Source organism: Candoia aspera, chromosome 1 (genome assembly GCF_035149785.1).
Source record: "Candoia aspera isolate rCanAsp1 chromosome 1, rCanAsp1.hap2, whole genome shotgun sequence".
NCBI lineage: Eukaryota > Metazoa > Chordata > Lepidosauria > Squamata > Boidae > Candoia > Candoia aspera.
In genome coordinates this window covers 272,448,457-272,470,275 of record NC_086153.1, presented here as the reverse complement: position 1 = coordinate 272,470,275, position 21,819 = coordinate 272,448,457, and the positions used below count along the sequence as shown (strand labels likewise).

Here is a 21,819-nt window from a genome sequence, read left to right as displayed (position 1 = left end):
GTGGCATGTTTGGGAAAAGGAGGCGTTTGCTGTAAAAGCCGCTTTGGAAGCCTGGCATCACCTCCTTGAAGGCGCTAAATGCCCTTTCAAGGTTTGGACTGATCACAGGAATTTGGAAGCCCTCCGCACCCCCTGGCGTCTCAGTCCTAAACAAATTCGCTGGGCTCAGTTTTTCAGTTGTTTCAACTTCCAGTTAAAATTTATCCCAGGAAAGAAAAACTTTCTGGCTGATGCTTTATTGCGTTTACCTCAAGATTTTGACCAGGGGGCAGATGTGGTTGGGACTGTTCTCACTGAACCACAACTGGGTTTGGTTGCTGTCACTCGGAGCCAGACCCGTGCGCAAGCAACCCCACCCACAGCCCAGTCTGGGAAGCGGAAAGTGCAAGTTCCTTGTCAGTTACAGGAGGACTTTCTCCAGGCACTGAAATCTGACACTTGGTTGCTAGCTAATAAAGACACTGTTTCTTTTGAAAACAGTCTGGTATGGGTGGAACACCACATTTATGTGCCTGAAACTTTAAGAGCTGAGATTTTACAGCGTTCCCATAATGATAAACTTAAAGAACACTTTGGTTTTGTCAAAACATTGCATTTGGTTCGTCGTCAGTTCTGGTGGCCTACCTTGAGACGTGATGTAAAAGACTATGTTGCTTCCTGTCCTGTTTGTGCCATGTCAAAACGTAAGTGGGGGAAACCACAGGGGCTTCTACAGCCAGTGGCCAGCCCGTCCTATCCCTGGGACGAGATTTCTATGGATTTTATTGTGGATCTTCCTGCCAGTCAGAAGAAAACTGTCATTTGGGTTGTAAAAGAATTTTTTTCCAAGCAAGCACATTTCATTCCATGTGCATCCATCCCGTCAGCCCTGCAGTTGGCATGCCTATTTCTCATCCACATTTACTGTCTCCGCAGTAGCCCCTCCCATTTGGTCAGTGACCGCGGGACAGTCTACTTCCCAGTTTTGGAAATCATTTTAAAAATTGATTGGCACCAAACAAGCGCTATCCACGTCTTCCCATCCTGAGACTGACGGTTCTACTGAGATTTTGAACTCCACTCTTGAACAAGTTCTTAGAGCATACATTAACTACCATCAGGACGATTGGGTGGAGTTACTACCTTTTGCTGAAGTGGCTTACAACAATGCTGTCCATCAAAGTACCAGGCAAACCCCTTTCCGTGTGGTTTCTGGTCATGACTTTGTTCCCATCCCTGAACTGCCACAACCCCCTTCCCAAACATGTTCTGCCTCTGACTGGGCTATTAAACTGGCTGATTCCTGGCCGGTGATTCAACAAGCTTTGGCTGATGCCCAAGCTGCTTACAAGTTTCAAGCCGATAAGCATCGTTCCTTGCAACACGACTTCAAGATTGGGGATCAGGTGTATCTATCTATCAAATTTATCAAGTCACCACAACCCACTAAAAAACTTGCTCCCAAGTTCATTGGTCCTTTCCCTATTGTTGGTCTTATCAATCCAGTTACTGTTAAATTGGACCTGCCTCACAATTTGAAACACTTGCACCTTGTTTTCCATTGCAGCTTGCTCAAGCCTGTCAGCCAATCCTCCCGCTGGCATCCCCAACCTCCTCCTCCTGCTCTGATCATGATTGACAGCCAACAGCACTTTGAGGTCAAGGAGGTCATTGATTCTTGCAAGCTTCGAGGCACCCTCCAGTATCTGGTCCGATGGAAACATTTTCCTCATCCTGAATGGGTGTCTGCTCGCCATGTTAATGCTCCTGATTTAGTTCGCCGTTTCCACCTTGCTTATCCTTTAAAGCCTGCTGCTTAGTGTTTTCTTTCTTTTGGGGGGGCAGTATGTCATGTTCACTGTTTCAATGTATAGTATACATCGTAATGTTTCACATGCCATGGCGCTGATGCGCGTTTCTGTTTGGGAGGGAGCTGCTGTGAAACCTTGTACCAAGCTCTGTATCTGTGTTCATTACAATGGAATGTGTTTGGGTTATGTTCTCTGTTCAAGGACTTTTCCCGCAGACCAACAGAAACCGTTAGGAGCACCTGGGATTGTGAACTTGGGAAGATTCTATGGGGGGAGGGATCTCATTTACACCGAGGGTTTTTAGTTTGCATTTGGCGCACTTTTATCATTCTCAGCTTTCTCTGTGATGCTGTATACTATTCTTTAATAAATCAGATATCTTTGAATTCCTGCTCATGAGTCTGATAGTGTTTTAGGATAGGCAACCGTTACAATAGGTGTTGAAAAGAGGATCTGTCAGCCCTTCAAGGTGGACCAGGTCGGGAAACAAGCACCACAAGAAATACTTTGTTGACATAGGTTATAATAACAGAATCTTAAAAACCTGGTAGCATTTCTCCTTCCCTTCTTCTTATACCAAAGAGAGTCAAAGCAGGTGAATCTTGAGTTTCTTTCTCATGGCTTCCTATTTTCCCAGTCAAGTTCATGTTTTCTTAATGGCTGTAGCTATTTTTTAAAAATGCCATCTCTGCACAAGGGAGCTCCTATTGTGCTAACCTCTCCTCCCCTGCCACCAGTCGGCACTGTCTACTTGAGGAGAAAGAGATCACTGCAGAACAGTGCCTCTGAACACCAACCTCTGCAGACAGTCCAGAAAGTTACCATGGTCAACCACTGCTGAGAAGTCAAGTACAAACAGGAGGAGTGCAATCCAGGTCTTGATGAAGGTTGTCCACCAAAGTGACCTAAGATATTTATGTCCCATGCCCAGGACTTAAACCTGACTGAAATCAGTCAAATAATCTGCTTTTTCTATGACATTACTTTTCAGGCAACTATAATAGTCTCGTTTCTATGTGGGTTTAGAACTAAGCTGGATATCTTTAGACAACTTTTGGCCTGAAAATGAATCAAGAACTGTGTCTTTCCCGTTCATCATACAGCTCTTACTACTGAAACAACAGATCAGTAAGTATTGATGAATTGCAGGATTTGGTGGAAATATGAGCTACAATTCTAAAAATATAGCAAAAAATTCTGTGAGAAACATCTTTCTAAATAAAGATGTTGCAGCCATGCTATTAATTTCCCTTTTTAAACCTGAATACAGAAAGTGGCCAGATTTAATTGGCAACAGACAGCAGCAAAGTCAAATGTAAACATAATGTTTCTGTTCACATGGCTGGGCAACTATGAATGAATTACAATCAAGAACGAACTGCCCCCATTTCTATGTTTAGTGCAGAAAAGTATTCTGTTCCAGTAATACATACAATTTAGAATTGCTGAGTACTATTAAATTATTGTTGCCAAGAATGTTACATGGATATGTCCAAGTAGACAGCAAGAGCCAAGTTCAATTTGAGGGTGTCTTTATCTTTTACCTTTACTACTGGAATATGAACTGATCCTTGGCATTAAAATATAATCAAAGCACTAATCACTCTGGGAATGTGTAAAGACTCACCTTGCTGCTTTCTGAGTAAGCTCCACAGGAAAGTCAGGGCAAAGCAGCTGCAGTAAGCAGTGATACTCCTTGGCAGTCAGCAAGTCTGCAACAGAAAGCAAAAACATTAACTATGAAATGAATAGTCCCCCCACCATTCAAGCTGGACCATGGACTGCTTGTAATATTCACTTATTGTTAGGATACAGGTAGTCTTTGTTTAGTGACCACAATTGGGATCGGAAACTTGATTGTTAAGTGAAGTGGTCACTAAGTGGGAAATCATGTGGCCGCAACTGTGCTTATGATTTTACTTCAGCTTTTCTTTTTCCCCCCTTCCCAGCCCTTTGAAACGCTCACCCTGGCCCTGGGATAATTAGCAAGAAGGGAATTAATCTTTGTATTTACATTCACTGGAAGAGACATAAGCAGACACACAATAGGAAATACACATCAAAAGGAATGCTCTAGCACCAGCAGCCCTGAGCATATTTGGGGCTTGGACCTGCGAGCACACTAGGCAAACAGCCAGTGTATTCCCCATTGTGTGCCTGCTTACTCTCTTGTAAGCAGAAGGAAAGGAAAAAAATGGGTCAGGCACAGGAGAGATTGCCTAAATTGCTTATTTGGCCATCTCTCCTGTGCTTGACCCCCTTTTTTCCTTTTTTCCCCCTCACAGAGAGATTGGAGAGGAAGGGATTACATGAGAGTTAGCAGGCACACAATGGGGAATACACCAGCTGTTTGCCTAGTGTGCTTGCAGCTCCCAGCACTAGTGTGGTTGGGATTGCCAGCATCAGCACATTCCTTTCTATGTGTATTCCCCATTGTGTGCCTGCTTATTCTCTTGTAATCCCTTCCTCACCAATCTTGCCACTCTACAAGAGGGAGAAAAAGGAGAAAAAAAAAGGTCAGGCACAGTACAACGTATACTGACTGTTATGGTGATCACGTGACTGAGAGACACTGGGAAGGTCATAAATGTGTGCTTTGGTTGCAAAGTTATTTTTTTCAGGACCATCATAACTTTGAACAGTCACTACACAAGGCAGTTAGTAAGCGAGGCCTACCTATATTTCATATTAGACAGCACTTGGCTAACGTTTCATTGTATTTAAAAATTGTCATATGTAGGGCACACGTGTTAGTAGGGAAGGCCAAAATGCCTCTAAAGATAGGGTGAAGTATATGGGATGTGAAACATTCAGGAATTGGGAAAAGTTTTAAGCATTATGAGATTAAACTACCTGATTCAGAGGTTACTAGCTGGGCAGAAAAATCAATCCTATTTTCACTGTAATTCAGGACAAATAAGATTAGTCTACAGTATAGAGTAATTGTTAGGTTTAGTGAGGTAATGTATTTGAGTGCTTTGAACATTTAACAAAAGCAATATATAGAATGATCATTTCAGCAAAAACTATTGTCAGGAACTGGCAGGAAATAGGACCTATGCACGTAGTGTTTCAAACTCTTCTTTGTACTCATGTTTAGCTTTTGCAAAAGTCCCAGCTTTTTGTGGTGTAATATTTGCTTCCTTCACAGCCTATCCTCTTCTGCCTTCAATCATACAATCCAAAGGCTACTTCTTTAGTCATACCTTTTCTCCTGCCATCACAATACTCTACAATATGCCAAAAATATTGGAAGTTCTGCGAAAAGAAATGTGCAGGACATTGCTGCAAACTTTGGTTTGTTTTGAACAATTACTCAGCACAGTGAGTAAGGAATTAATCCTGCACATACTTTTATGGGAATAAACCCCATAAAGCATAATGGGGCTTCTGAGGAAATATACTGAATTGTGGAATAAATAGAATCTCTGATATAATTAGCAATTCTGCTCCAAATGAAAAATATATTACTCAAAAAGTAACTGGGGTGAAGAAAAAAACTTGAGATTTTTACATGCAGAAAACACATACATTACTCTTTCTAAAGAGCAACAGTCCCTTTGAGAAGGGCAATTGGAGTTGAAGATTTGGGGAGGAACAGTGCTGATGCCATTTTCCCACTCCAGTGCTACCTCACAAACCTAGCAATGCTTTTTGGTAAACTCATATTTAAATGCCTGTTTTCCTGGAATAGGCCAGCAGGCAGGCAAGAAGTTTAGTGCCAACTCGAGTTAAACCCTAGATGTATATGTACACATACATAAGCATGCACACACAGATCCAACTTGTCTTGCTGAAAACAATATTCCATTTAAAAAAAAGGATATCTCAGTAATCTATACATGTTTCATGTAACACCTAGTTTGGTCCAAAAGAGTCCTTTACAACAAAGTAGCTTCAATCTGTTAAAAAATCACTGGTATGGGAACATTCACTACCACATGCTTGTAAAACCATCCAAGCAACATCTGGCAGCATCAGGAAAGGCAAACAAGATCTAGGGACATGTATGAAGAACTATGCTGAGTAAACCCACAAGCCTTATTACTTTGGCATCCAGTAAGGCAGCTGGATGGCTTCTTGGAATTGTGTGTGCAAAACTGGTCACCATATTAAAGGAAGGCAGAGAGACAAGATCCAAAACACACAAGCTAGCCAACCAAATGAATCATCTGTTAAGAGACCTGCTTTGTGAAAAATTGGCAAAGAAATACCTCTGTGGTTCTTGGGGGGAGTAGACGAAAGAGGTGAAGCTCAGGGACATTTATGGGATGCAAAGAGAATGGAAACATACTTATGTCAAAAAGCTGTGCATGATTGCAAGTTGCCTGTCCAAAAGCTTGTGGACTGAAGTTAAAGAGAGGGCTGGCTGAACAGCAATAATTTTGCCATATTTCTATATGCAGAAGAATGTAAAGAATGGAAGAAAAGCCAGCAGTAAAACTAGAGCCAAGAACAGGCAGGGAGTGAGGCCAAAGGGCACTAAATAGACGGTTATAGTTAGAGCTCATTTGCTCAGTTACTTGTTACCCCTCTATTGAGCATCTACTTTTCTGCTCCAATATTTAATTAATGCAGCTAGAATCAAAAGAGGCCCCTGCATGTTCTCAAACTAAGCACTGGCATGCATTTACAAAGCTACCACTTTCTCCTTCTGATTGCAGTCCATTGTGCCTCATACAATGAACCTACAGAGAATTCTTTGACATTCAGGGGTGGGTAAAGGATCACACTAGCAGAAGAGATCCTGGAAAGCTGCTGTGCATAAAGGATCTGGGATCCTTGCCTATATTTCAGTTGGGTATCATCATAGACATTCAATATTTTACAAAGTTTAAGCAAATTAGACTCAGTTTGAGTTCTCATAATTTTCCAGCTGCTGTTTCTACATGTTTAATCATACCCATATGTAGGCAGAATTTAAGTCAACTTTCCCCATGCTAGTGCTCCTCCAGAATTTGGCTATCATTATCCTCTGCTAATGATGAAAAATCGTGCTTGCTGAGGATTATGGGAACTGAAATCCTACATGTCTCCAGGGCACCTGGTTAGAGAAAGATGTTCTAGGTGTTTGATTAAGACCTAGAATACATTCAGGGATGCTGGTAGCATTCTTTCTCCCCTTTATTTCTCCTCCCTTTGTGGCAGAAAATAAATCCAAGTACAGATGTAGCTGCTCCTTCTTTATCCCATCTCTGCTCCTATGAGTTTTTTTTACTCTAGTTTGTTCCAAACCTCTGCACTGAATTTTAAGAAACGTATTTAGAGTTCCAATGACTGCACAAAGAAACCAAGACTAAGGAGCCACAAAACCTGACGCCATCTCAAAGGAGTCAAGGAAAAACAACAATGGGCTGAAGGAAAAAATGACAAAAACAGGTGTGATTCTTCAGTAGTATACCCCTTAAAGCAGCCGTATGTATTTAGGTGTTATCCTGTGTTGAACATTAATTCTTGGAAACTTATTCTTTATCAAAATATTTTATTTTATTATTAATATCTTTTTTATATTTCTGTTTTCAGTTTTTATTTTAAATCTACAGTGTACAATCCTTTTTATTGTCAGTAAAATGTATAGTAATTGAGTCCTGGGGAGTACAGAACAATGAATAGTAAATGTTCTTTTTTATGGAAGTGGAAAATATGCACAAAATGTGTGCAAGCTGCAATACTACTGTAAGAAGTTGCAAGTTCTGTGAATAGAGTATGCAAAAGTAAACCAGCAAGTAGACATGAAGTGGAGATGTGGCTGCAGTTCTTTTTTTATGCCAACGAAATAGCATCACATCAATGATGTTCCTTAAACTAAGAGGAGAACTGCATGCATCTGGCATTTACTTGGAGATCCTCACTGCATCAATTGTGATATGATGGACAGGAAGGAACAGCACAATGTGAGTAATAAGAGGGAACAGGTAGCAGGAAGGAAACATACTCACGCCACTAAGTCAGCTATGGAAATACAAGTGCATTCCAGATGGAAAAGGGAAAAAGTCCAGTAGTTACAAAACAGAATGGTGGCCAGATGTTCTCCGTACACTTTTGGATCATTTCTTATCAGCCCACTCAGTGTCTGAATTGACTCATGCCTGCACATTTCCACAGAGAGTGAAGAAACTGCATTTGGGCTGAATTCTTATTAAAAACATATAATTAGTATATAGTTTTTGCAGTGTGGTTTAAGGAACAATAAATGTTTTTGGTGTGTCTATAGAAATCCTACAAGCCAATTGCATCCAGAGTCTTGTGAAGTTCTTCCACTACGATCCTGGCTGCAAATCAGCTGATTTTACATCTCAATTCTACTCTAAAAGAGAGTTTCTACATTATGCATATCAAACACAATCCTCAGTTCCATCTGATTACCTTACTAAAGCACATCTAATAAGTCAGCACATTTTGTAAAGCCGAGTGACATTCTCTGTGCATAAAAAAACAGGGAAATGTGATGAATCACACTTTATATTTCAGTAGGAGCCACTATGGAAATCATGACTAGCCACAGAAGGAACTTTTTTACTATGTGAACATTCTGGGATAAAGACATCACTATTCATTCACTTATTGTTTTTGAATATGGACTAAGCACACAGCAATTTATAGAACAGCAAGTAAGTTTCCATATGGAAAAGTAAAAAGGTTCGGTAGCTTCAGAAAGATGGATAGATGTTTTCCTTAAATTTGCAGACCATGTCTGAAAATCTATCCATCTAAACCTATAATGATGTAAGCAGTATGACTTTACCATATTTATTTAATGATGATAAATGAATTTGTCCATTTTATTATTTATAGACAGATCTCAAGGTTGAATTCCTAACTTGAGGCAGAGTCTTACACTGAATACTAAGTACTCTTAATATCTGCTATTCTCTGTCTTTCAGAAAGAGAATACCTACTTCTAGCTAGAAACCACCAATTTTATAGAATATGTAAATTCATAATTCCTATTGTATAATTCTGATCATTCTGTGGAGATGAAAGCTTAATTGAAGGAAATAATGCAGTAATAGTAAAAATCACAATTCATCTACACATATACTATACCAAATACATAAGGTGACTGTTGAATATAAATAAAAATATTTTAGGCTTCCAATGTTTTCTTTACTGGTAACATAGATGGAACATTTATGAAGCTTGGTCAGTGATGATCAGTTCCCCAGCATTTTTCAATGAAGCAAAATTGGGGGAGATAGTCTACAGTTTCAATAAAAGTTTCTTCATATTAGTCATCGGACAACATATGTATTCCAGTATGGATGAACAGCATCTAAGCAATATATCTTCCAGATAGTGCTGAACTCCAACCCACATCAGCCCCGGTCAATATGGGAGATGATGAGAAACAACCCTGTAAGGTGGGTTGGGCTGAGAGAGTGACTGACCCAAAGTCAACAACCAGTTTTCATGCCTAAGGGAGGTCTAGAACTCACAGTCCCTTGGTTTCTAGGCCAGCACCTTAACCGCTACACCAAACTGACTCTCAACCAAGCTAACAGTTCTTCACACATAATCAAGTGATCTATACTGACAAGCACTTTTGTCATGAAAAGTCTAATCCCATTAGAAAAGCATAAACAGTCTTTTAAGTAAACATCTGACTACTTTAAATATCAAAGACAGAATCCAAATCTATCTGGTTTCAAATGCCTATCAAAATGTGAGTTATAGTCCAAATCCTCTCTTACATAACAAGGTAACCAAAGAAATTGAAAAAAACACCCTTCTGCATGGAATTTTACAAGCAAATGTAATTAGCTGAGATACATGGAAGGTGCTGAGTTAGTGAAGTCTTGAAGTCTTGTATAATTTTGTTGCCCTTTTATTCCTTTTCCCATGTGTAAGGGTGTGTACGTATGCAAATAGCACTTTTTAGACATACACACATCCAAAAGCAGGACATCTGGAATTGTTCAGGCTAAGTAAGAGTCTGATTGGAACAGCCTATCTCAATCCTTTTCAGGGAAATCCTTACACAAAGGGGATTCACCAGTTACAACTCCTCTATTTCAGCCTCATTCATTCATTCATTCATTCATTCATTCATTCATATGTATTAGCCACCCAACTCCAATGCACACCCATTGCCAGGAGAAGATGGTAGCATAAGTAGCATAACACAGGGGAGAGGACAAAGCTCCAGAGATCATACTTTGTTGCTGCCTTCTTTCCAAATAGGAACTGGCTTAAGCAGAATAACTGACAAAAGGGGAGAGTGGCAATCCAAGGAAAATAAAGAGATAGTTAGGGAGCATCTCTACCATGAACAATTTTCATTCTCAGGGTCAGACAAATGACATACTGTACAAGACTCTTGAAGGAACTTGTGAATGTAAACTCAGATCTGTGATCTTTTAGAAATCATGGAGGTCAGGCATAATGCTAGAGGACTGGAGAATGGCAAATATTGTTCCTCTCCTCAAAAAGGGGAAAAAAGATCACCCAGGTAATTACAAACCCGTCTGCTTGAGATTTATAATTGGCAAAATTTTAAAACAGATTATTAAGCAGGATTTGCAAATATTTAGAAAAGAATGCATTGCTTGACAGAAGCCAGCATGGGGTTATCAAGAATCAGTCATGCCCAAACCGACTACCAAATTTTATTAAAAGGCATCAGCTTTTGAGAGCTACAGCTTACTTCATCAGATGCATGGAATGGCTAAACTGATGTAGCATTTAAGTTGGGATGAAGTGGGGCCTTTCTCCCCCACTCCTCATTCCAATTTAAATGTTACATCAATTAATCACTCCATGCATCTGGTGAAGTGAACTGTAAGTCACAAAACCTTATGCCTTTCAGTAAAACGCGTTGGTTTGAAAAAGTGCTACCAGACTCTGCTAGTATGAAGTATAAGTTTTTACTCATTTGTTTAACTGGGTTCTCTTTATCTACTTTTAGAACTTGTGTGGAGAACAGATCACATTTTGGGTCACACTTATGCAGAAATATTGAAAATTCAAACGCGTTCACAACTTTTTAAGCACCACTGTAAAAATGACTTTAAATTACAAGAAACTAGGTTTCAGTTGGATATCAGGAAAAATTTTGTAATTGTATGAACTTTTAATAACGGAATAGACTGTCACTAGTGGTGAACTTGCTTTCACTGGAAGTGTCTAAACAAAGGCTAAAGGGCTATATTTTGGAGATGTTGTGGATTTCTGCCCTGGGCAGTGGATTGGATTAGATATTCTCAAAGCCTTAGATTCTATGATTCTATATAGTATAAGGTAGCATAAAAGTTTCACCTCTTTATATCACAATATCTGACATCAGAGTACATATGCAAATTATAGCCAGTGGGCATGACAGTACTGACAAATAGCTCTCAACGTAAGAAATTATTCTTGTTGATGGTAGAAGGACTAAGATGGAATTCCATGAAGCAAATCTGGGTTTTAGAAACTAAGAATTTAAGGAAGCTTGTTAGTCCCTTCAAAGTTCATTAAACTATGTTCCAGACATTTAAAAACTGTAGACATTTTGTATCTTCACTTCTTATCCTAGTGGAAATTCATATCTGTCAAGATGAAAGTTTCAGCCAACTGCCATTACCCTCAAGAGGATGGAGACTGAATTCATACACATTCTCTTTTATCTCAAGATGTCTTATCAAATTAGAAGTCTAGTTTAAGGAACAAGCAAGAACTACTCATGGCCAAGCCCTTTTTTCTGCCTTCTCTCTTCCAACTTCCCTTAAATATACACTCAATCAACCCAATGCTATGTCAGTATCTCATGTGGCTTCCTAGTTTGTCTGTTGGTAGCTGCAGATACTAACCCTAAGGCTACTGGGATCCTTTTTATTCCCATGCCCACAGCACAGTTCCTGGAGAACTCTGTCAAAATTCAGCCATGTTCAGGAATCATCAAGAAATACTATTATTTTCTGTGCTAAATCACCCAGTACACGATTGCCACTGTCCTTGAGCAATGTCTGCCATTTGCTGTGATTACTGCTTTCCAGTTAACTATGATGACATCACTGAAGGCCCAGTTCTGAAAAAGCAAGTGTCTGTAAATCTATCTAAGCTGCCAAGGGCTGCTCGGAATAAACAGAGGTCACTGGGTACACAACTGCACTGATTCTTCCTGTCTCTAGGATACTCAGGCCACAGGCCAGCCACAGTCAAGTCAACGGTCCTCAGGGCTGTTCCACAAGGAAGGCAATGGCAGGACACAAAAAGATACTGGTCAGAATAAATAGAACTTTTTTGTAATTCATCTGTACCACAAATTACCATTTTTAAACACATTATATTAAAAAGGTCATACATGCGACCCATATAATAGGCAGTCAGAATACCATTCAAGCCTTCAGTACCACCCATGAACTCCAAGAGGCTTGAAATCAAATTGGAAGAGTGAAGTTTGAGAACAGAGATTTCCTTACAGTATTTAAAAACAGTATTCATTTTCCCATCATGAAGCACAGATTATTCAAATCAACCACAGAAGTGCTGTTTGAACAAAAGGTCAGAAGAAACCCAGCATGTCTAATGTGCAGTCTTCTGTGCAGAGCCCAAATTATGCTTCTTTTTTCATACTAGCCTCTGAACTTTGGAAGATCTACCAGAACCTCAGTGTTTGTAAGATACATGCTTTCTCCTGAGTAACTACATGATAAAGGCAAATATATTTAACAAAGTGGTGTTCGTTAATTTGAAAGTGAAGCAGAAAAACAGTAAAAGTGAGGTATTCAATCAGTTTCCTCCTCCACATCACCCACTCTTCACGCATGATTTCATTTCACATCTGGCTTTGCACAGAAGTTACCTTGGCCATCTTAGTAAATCTACTGTATATCAACTGATAATGGCAGCTTATCAGTAGTTTTAATCAGTGACATCATCAAAGTAAACAATTAAAGTTCACATGATGCAGACAACATCAGATCATGACCCTACCAAATATGGCATGTTACCTAATCCCATCAGGAAAAGATCCCTATATGTCATGAACCCTCTACCAGATATGTCATGTTACCTAATCTCATTAAGAAAAGGCTGCTTGCCAGTCCTAAAATTAATGATCAGTATAACCCTCCACTTGTTTGCATTGACCTCAAGTAACCCTAGGACTTGACTAGATTGAAAATGTATATTTTATGCACTTTTCCAATAAAGAAAGCCCTAATAACATTTTATTTTTGTTGAGTTTATAAAATCAGTGCCTTAAATGCAGGATTTCTTTTTGTACAGCCCGGTAAAGACATATATTTTGCAAAGTTTAATTGGAAACTTACACACATACTCCCTCACACAGACATAATACACCACCTTAAATCCTCTGGTATGTGAACAGTTTGGCTGTTATTTGGGGCTGCAACAGCACTTGCCACTGCAGCATCTGGGCTGCCCTGACACTGTAAACTTGCAGCTGTTGCTACCCCAGACCCACTTAAAACCACACGTTTCAGACCCTATCCCTTCCAGACTCTGGGCACTCAATCCTAGAAGTATGTTCAGGTTTGGTGACTAGGTTAGTTTGTAAAATGTATTTTTAAAACAAAGGGAAAAAAACTTTCTAAAGGGATGTTCTATGAACAGATTTTAATGTTTTACTTTGAGGACAATATTAAAAATGATCAAATGGAAAAACAATTTGTGAAAGCAATAAGGGTTGCATGTGGCCTCAACATGAATTTTTGAGAAGATGCTAGGATAGGCACAATGGGAAGTCACAGCTTCTTAAAGAGTTAGATACAGTGAAGAGCAATGTGATATTGTTTTATCTGGTGGGTTGTCTATGGAACAACATAATCATTCTTCCCCTGGGATGTCTCAGCTTGCTTTTTCCATGTGTGATCAATATGGGGGCATTTGTCAGCATGATACATATTCATATTTCTCAGCAATGTTGCCTAAACTGGAGAAATTCTCCTTCATTTTATTTCTTCTCAAATTTTCTCCCTGAGTGTTAAGCACTGTGAAATCTTTGTTGTTCTGCTCATTCTTTTCTTTTAAGAAAAAGAGTTATTTTCTCACAATTATTCTATATGCACAACAGTGCACTTTAAAACCCCAGTATAAGTGTATTTAAATAATCTGCTAGTACATGCATTTCAGAGAAGCCGATTAAACTGTTAACATACAGCAATTGTTACTATACCTTTCAGGGAAAAATTAGTATTTTTTTTCCTTAAAAAGTAAATATATTGACTTATAGATATAACACACATATTTTTTATATTCTTTCACAGCTGATATTGGAAACTCCTTTGGAGTTTCTTGTCAATGTTGGAAACAGAATATTAGATTGAACGGAATCTTAGCTTGATCCATCATAACTCTTTGAATGTTCTTAAACTCCAGGAAGCAGATTCCAGCATATACTATACATTTCTGGCTCACAGAGCAGAGACATGCTATTGAGATCTAGGATGCTTTCAGATAAGCACCTCCAAGCACTACTAATTAAAAAAAACCTATTTCCTTCATCAATGTTACCAGTGAGAATAATAAATAAATAAAAGCCATAGGAAGGTTACAAACACAGGAATGTTATAAATATTTTTCTTCTTTTTGTTTATTAAAACTCTAAAAATCAATTAAAAGGGTCTTTCATGCCTCTGGACATTTGCCCTTTACAGCTTCTAAAACATCTGGGAGAAATTCTAGAGGGAAAAATACAAGCATATGGACTAGGTTACATATTAATTGTTAGGATCTCTCAAGTTCAGAATGTGCATATTTTGTACATTTAAATTTTCACACTGAAAGTACAGTACAGTATATCTAATTGGGCTTGTCTTCAGTTTAAAGAAATGTGTTAAATACTACAGAGATTTAGAAATATGGACAGTATCTGGGACCAAAAAAACACATGAATATGCTCTGCACGAGAGCCAATTTGGTGGAGTGGTTAAGGTACCAGGCTAGAAACCAGGAGACCGTGAGTTCTAGTACCACCTTAGGCATGAAGCCAGCTGGGTGACCTTGGGCCAGTCACTCTCTCTCAGCCCCAGGAAGAAGGCAATGGCAAACCACTTCCAAAAAATCTTGCCAAGAAGACTGCAGGGACTAGTCTAGGCAGTCATCAGGAGTCAACACTGATTCAAAGGCACAGACACACACACATATGAGTGTTAATCTATCAGTCTACCCTAACAGCTAGCAAAACCTTTCCTTTCTCATCTTTGTTCCCTGCCTTTCAAGTATTCAAATTCTGGATTACTTAGAAACTTTAATTATGGAAATAAGTCCTTTTATTAAAAGGAAGATTACAAATATAAGACAGCTTAGGCTAGAATCCCTGTATAATTCTGTGTATATATAAGGGCAATTTCATGATAAAAGCCTAATTTGAAATCAACATTATCCTTCTGAGTAAAAGACTGATTTAGATTATTTTAAGGTTCATTCTCTTGTTATGATAAATCATGATCAGCATGTTCCTCTACTTGCATGCTTTCATTCTCTCCTATCTTTCTGAGTCTAGAAGAACTAAATTTTACTCTGATATCTAAAAATGGGTAATTGATGTAACTATTCCTACTGTTTGCCTTCAGACCAAAATGAAAAAACACAATTTGAAATTGGTTCCTTATTCTGAGGTGGAAGCAAACTGAAATCAAGGAATCATAGTTTGATCAATCCAGACATACCAGAAAGTAGTTCAGGGAAAATGGATCATGTAAGGGAAGAGAAAGAGAGAAAAAAGTGTGTGAAGCACTTTCAATAGTTTGACTGTGGTTTGGCTTTGACATCTGAATCGAGTTGTAAAGGGTAAAAAGTGTGGAAAGTAGAAATAGGGAAGGGGCCTCCTCTAGTTGCTAGAGATTGGCATAAAGAAGAAAAGGGGGGTATTGTTTTAACTGAAACACAGTGATAGAGATTAGATTTGGATTCATTATTTACCTCCATGATTATTGAGTGATTTTATAAGCTATTGGCAGATATATCTCATTCTGCTAGATGAGATCTGTTTAAATGAAATAAAGTATATGAACTATTTGTGTGACTAATTTGCATTTTGAATGTTAAGGCCAATTCTAAAATAAAAACCAGGGGCAGATAATAAAAGTTGTGGCGCTTTTAAAAACCAATTCCATCATTTTCCAAACACACAAAAACAGAAACAGCAGTTGTCTCAATTATTCCCACTACTTCGATTAAAAATTAAACGGAGACAAAGTGAATGAATATAACCAACATTCCATTGGAAAATCACACGCCAGAAAACTTTGCAATTTTATATCTCCGTAAGTAGAAAAACTAAACTAAAGAAATTAAAGCCTGTCTAAGCATACAAATGACAGAAAGAATCACAAGCAGCAAGATGCTGTAACAGAACATATTCAAAGAAGGTTGATTTTAGACTTTGGAAAATAGCTAATATTGAGAGAAGGGTTAATTTTAAGGCATCTGAGGTTTCTTTTTATATTTTGACTTGGCAACCCAAGCTGTCCAATCATGCATCAACTCTTCCACTTAACAGAATAGTAATCATTATGGATGTGACAAGATTTCTGAGAAAGGAAATCTTGTATCTGTCACTCTGTAAGATGTCCCGATGAAATTTCATCCCTCACTTTGGTGTCTGAGCACGGCAATTACTTTTAATGGTCCACCACTCTGAACAGGTTTGCAATCAGTCCATCTCTCCATCTAAAAGTCTCTTAGCAAGTCAGTCCATTCTCTCTTTCCTCTTAATTCTGATTCATATATAATAACTGAAGGGAAAAGAAACCCGTAAGCAAGCAAGAGATGAAACGAGCTGCTCATGTAGCTCCTTTTGTTCCCTTGTTAAGTCTTTTTCTATAGACAGAGAGAACATAAAGAAGAAATTATCTTGTTTATACTGTATATTCCTAGTGCTTTGAAAGACTAGAAGGCAGAGCGTATAGGAATAAGTACTTCCTTCATTATACATTTGTATTTGTCCTTTTACCTCATCCTTCATCTCCAAGCTATTCGAAGAATTCGAGAGATGGATGAGAAAGAAGTCTGACAAACAGAGTAACGAGAAAACTCCTTCAAGGAGCTGGCAACAGTTTCTGACCTTGTGTCTCTGCAATATTAATAATGAAGTAAATAAAGAAAAATATATTTTAAAGGGGATGCAAATTATGGTGGAAACATCTGACCTGATTACAATACTATATATTCATGGGAGCATTTGCAACATGTCCCATGGATAAAAACCTGACATCTGAAGCAAATCTGACTACTAAGGTTTGGCAAAAAGATCACCATTGTTGCTCAGGGACACTTAGGGCAAGAGCTTAATAATCATTATGTGCAGTAGTTGTATCATGAAGCTCCCTATATTCCTTGAGAGTGGAGACCACTAGTTTGGAACAGCACCCCTGGGCTGATAAGAAATTAGGAGTCTTACCACTTTTCCTACACAGACAAGGAAATTAAAATCTCCCAGATATCCCTTCATAAGACCAAGGATAAATCTTGAATCAATGCCCATTTAAAATAAAACCAAAAGATCATACAAGAACCATTGCAATTAAAAAAAAAACTCCTTAAGGCTAATATAACATTATTTTCATACATAGCATTATACAAATAAATGTTTTATGTATAGCAGCTGAACTATTATATTATTGATCAAGGGCTGGATTGGATTCTATTCAGAAAAAAATGGCGAGAAAAGAAGAACCTGATGCTCAAATGTTCCTGGGGGTGGGATTCAAATGGAGAAATAAGCTCTACAGAAAATATTTGTAGCCAATTTTTATAACTATCTATTTACACATTCATATATATAATTTATGTATGAATGTGCAGCGACTCTGGGCAGCTAACAGTAATAAAATAAAACAAGATCCAAATCAATTAAACAAAACAAGATCCAAAACAATTAAAAACAAGTATAATAATATTCAATAGACAAAGCACCAGAGGTCCAAATAAATCCCTCTCATCTACCAAAGAGACAGCTGAAAAACAATCAACAGATCTTGCTTAACCACCTGGCCCCAGTGCCTAGGGGAAAAGCCAGGTCTTCAAAAACTTGTGGAAGGCCAGCAGGGTCAGGCAACAATTATAAGGGCTATAAACTACAAAATTAACTGGCATGCCCAGCAGTATGAATACTAGCGTGCTCTTGAAGGGGAAACCAACCAAATACCCAAGGACATAAACTTTTCTGTGGAAATGTTCTTGACTTCTGTCCTGTGATCATTCTCTCTTCACGAAATAGTACAAGTACAGTCCTCCCCTTTAAAATAAAAATCTTGAGTGAGCTTTTCTATGGACTCCTCAGTAGCTTTATGCAGTTCCCCTTTCTCCTTGTTAATCATGAGAATCAGTGATACATCTGGCATCACTGGAAACAGCAGAGCGCTACGAAGACACCAAATGTAACTCCTCTAAAACACCATGGCAAGCACTGTCACAAAAACCTCATTTGTACATTAACTGAGAACATTACTTACTACCATGTAGGTTATCTGGAAAGAGCTCTACTCTTGCTGAGAGACGCTGAAATGGACTGCTCCCTCACCATTTGGTGGCAAGTAATATGAACTTTTATAGCCTCCCTCAGTAATATCTTGCCCAGCCTTGAAGAGCTGGCTCTCCCCACAAGCACTGGAGTAGAGTGAGGCTGGAGCCCAGGAAAGCTGAATGTTGATGTGGGGTGTGAGTGTGTGGGGGTGTTGTTTTTGTGATGGTTTTTATGGTTTGTTTTTTTATTGCTTGTAAGCCACCCAGGATTATGGCATATAATATGGGCAGCTATGTAAGTCTTATAAATAAATACATATTTAATTGTTGTTTTAGTTTGCTGGCATATTAGTTTGAAAATGGATGGCTGCAGGACTAAACAACAATCTTTGGGGCAAGTTGTCCTTGCTCTACAAGTAGGTTTTGAACTGGTAGCATTGGCAACAGAGAAGGAAGTTAGTTTAAATGATTTTTTGTCCTCTCTTAACGCAAGAGTGCAAGATGGAATAATGGCTTTGTTATTAGAAGGCAGATTTCATTTGGATGTTAGGGAAAAATTTCCTAATGATAAGAACATTTTGACAGTGGAATGAATTGCTTAGGGAACTTGTGGGGTTCACTCTACTGCATATATACGAGCAGAAGCTGCTTCAATTTGGATTCCTGGAGAGAAGAGGAAGTATTAGAGAGAAGAAGTAGTAAGTAATGGTATTCTTAGTGGGCCTACAGTTATGAAACTTTCTCCTTGATTATTTCCAACAGGCTTCCTCTTTTCTTCCTCTCAGGAAGTTTAGTGTAAACTTAAAAAAAAATTCAGACAGACATTTCTAATTATCCTGGGAAATTCTTTTGATGATCATGATATTTTTCATGAGGTAGAAAAAGAAACAACAGTGTCAGCTATCCTGAACCTAATCCTGACATCACACAGGTAGTCCTTGGTTTACAACCACTTGTTCAGTGACCATTCAAACTTGTGATGGCACTGAACAAGTGGCACTTATGATCAGTCCTCAGAGTTCTGACCATCACAGCATCCCTGCAATCACATTTGCAATCTGGGCACCTGGTCTGTCATGAGTAAGGATGGCGAGCAGGGGGCTCTCACCCAGACTGTCAAGCGCATGCGTAGCACTGAGGAACTGTTCAGCCATTCAAAGAGACACAGATCGGGACCGCCTTAACCTTTGGGGTTTATATGGCTGGGTTTTCCCACGCTTTCTCAGTTTGTTAGGATTCTTGTTAAGTACTACTAATAAATATTAGAGACCAAGTCCTCGCCTCAGTGTGTTTCCTGGTAATCAGGACATCAATCCTAACAAACTCCTACTCCCATCGAAAGAGGGAGGAACAAGCAATTAAACAGATACGTTTAGAAATGTCTTCAGAAAACCAAGAAATGCGGCTCGCCATCCAGCAATTAGCAGCAGCCCTACAGCAACACCAGCAACAAGTAGATCTCCAGATCAACACATTACAAGCTGCCATGCTACAGCAGTTGCAACAACCAGCTCCGATTAACCCACAACCGGCACCAGCAGCAGCAGCAGCAGCAGCCCCACCGGTAATGTTGAGATCACAGGGCAGTCTACCAGAGAAATTTGGAGGAGAAGCAGGACAGCTGAGAATCTTTCTCACACAGTGTACTATGTTCTTCGACAGCAGACCCGCAGAGTTTCCCACAGACAGAACCAGAGTCACCTTCATCCTAGGCCTGCTGAAGGGACCAGCGGCCAAATGGGCTATTCCCATGGTGGAGAACAACGATCCGATTCTCAACGACTACCAGAACTTTTTGGCAGGCTTCCGAGCACACTTTGACGACCCCATCAGAGAGGCCACGGCCAGCCGGGAGATTCGGAGGCTCAAGCAAGGTAACAAGAGGGTGGGACTCTACATTGCTGATTTCAAGTTGTTAGCAGGAGATCTGGACTGGAATGAGAGTGCATTAAAAGACCAATTCAAACAGGGGCTGGATGAGGAGATTAAGAATGAATTGGTGCGCCAGGGAACACCAGCCACATTAGAAGCCCTATATCAGCTATCGGTGGTCATAGATGCCAGGCTAGAGGAGCTTAGGCAGATGCAGCCGGGGAGAAGCAAGACCCTCCGAGCGTTTTCAGGATTCCCAACTCCCCTTGTAGCAGCCTCTCACTCAGCACGAGAGGAGCCAATGCAGATTGGGACAAGCAGGAGACTGATTTCCGAGACTGAGAGGCAGAGAAGGAGAGAGAGAGCCCTGTGTTTCTACTGCGGAGCCCAGGGGCACATGGTGAGAACTTGCCCAGCGAGAGGCCAAACAACTCCAGTAAGACCCCCAGGGCAAGCAGCTGAAACAGGACCCATCCCCGCCTCTGTTTCCAATCAGGGAAACTCCGTTGGTCTCCCTCCCAAGAGCTCAGCAGGGAGACCGTAAATCAATTAAGGAGGGCTCATTCCGAAGATTCCAGGCAAGACTTTTACTACTTACCCGTAAAAGTCCAAGTCAACCCAGAGCACCAGGTCAAGCTAGAGGCCCTCGTGGATTCTGGAGCTTCAACTAATTTTATTGATGCACAGACCGTACAAGACTGCAACATACCGACCAGGGAATTGCCATGCCCCATAGAAGTAGAGACCATTGACGGCCAGCCCCTCAAGGCAGGGCCGATTAGAAGGCTCACAGAACCGGTGCAGCTGACAGTGGGAGACCACACTGAGTGGATCCAGCTTTATGTTACTGCAGCGCTAAATGTGCCGGTAATCCTAGGCACGCCTTGGCTGAGGATCCACAACCCGTTGATGAACTGGACTACAGGAGCAATCTCCTTCCCAGCTAAGGAATGCCAGCACCACAAGAGTCAAGCCGCTCCACACTCTCCAGCAACCAACGCAGTCACAGTAGCAGGGGGGGTCCACTTGCCAGCCAAGTATGCAGATTTTGCAGACGTTTTCAGCGAGCAAGAGGCCACAGCACTACCCCCCCATAGGGACTGTGACTGCACCATTGAGTTGTTACCAGGAGCCAAGATCCCAGCAAGGAAACAATATCCCATGTCCCCCAAGGAGTTAGCCACCTTAAAGGATTACTTGGACTCCAATCTCCAGAAGGGCTTCATCCGACCATCTACGTCCCCAGCGTCTGCTCCTACCTTCTTCGTACCAAAGAAGCCCGACCCGTTGGCACCTGCAACTCAGGAGACACCCATGAGAGTGGTCCACGACTTCAGTTTCTTAAATAAACAAACAAAGAGCGAATCCTATCCTCTGCCCTTAATCTCGGAGCTGCTAGATCGCTTGCAGAAGGCACGCATGTTTACCAGGTTGGATCTCAGGAGTGCGTACAATCTGATCCGGGTGAAAGAGGGGCACGAATACCTGACTGCCTTCGACACCAGGTTTGGCAAATTTGAGTACCTTGTTATGCCCTTTGGCTTGCCTAATGCAGGAGCCATATTTTCCAGATTTATGAACCACGTTTTTGCTGATTTACTAGACAAGTACATGGTCGTTTATCTAGATGACATATTAATTTTCTCTGAGGATGCCACAACTCACGTAACCCATGTACGTAATGTTTTGCAAAGACTGAGAGAGAACAGGCTGTTCGCCAAGCTAGAGAAGTGTGCCTTTGATTTAA

At 40.0% G+C, this 21,819-nt stretch overlaps 1 protein-coding gene across 1 annotated transcript in view; it reads right to left on the bottom strand.

Moving 5' to 3' along the window:
• Window positions 1-21,819, bottom strand: part of CSTPP1 (centriolar satellite-associated tubulin polyglutamylase complex regulator 1) — a 180,381-nt gene that overhangs the window by 42,297 nt on the left and 116,265 nt on the right. Inside the window, exon 4 of the mRNA XM_063289701.1 lies at window positions 3,418-3,502. Within this exon, the coding sequence (XP_063145771.1) occupies window positions 3,418-3,502 (85 nt within the window). The remainder of the gene's footprint in view (window positions 1-3,417; window positions 3,503-21,819) is intronic.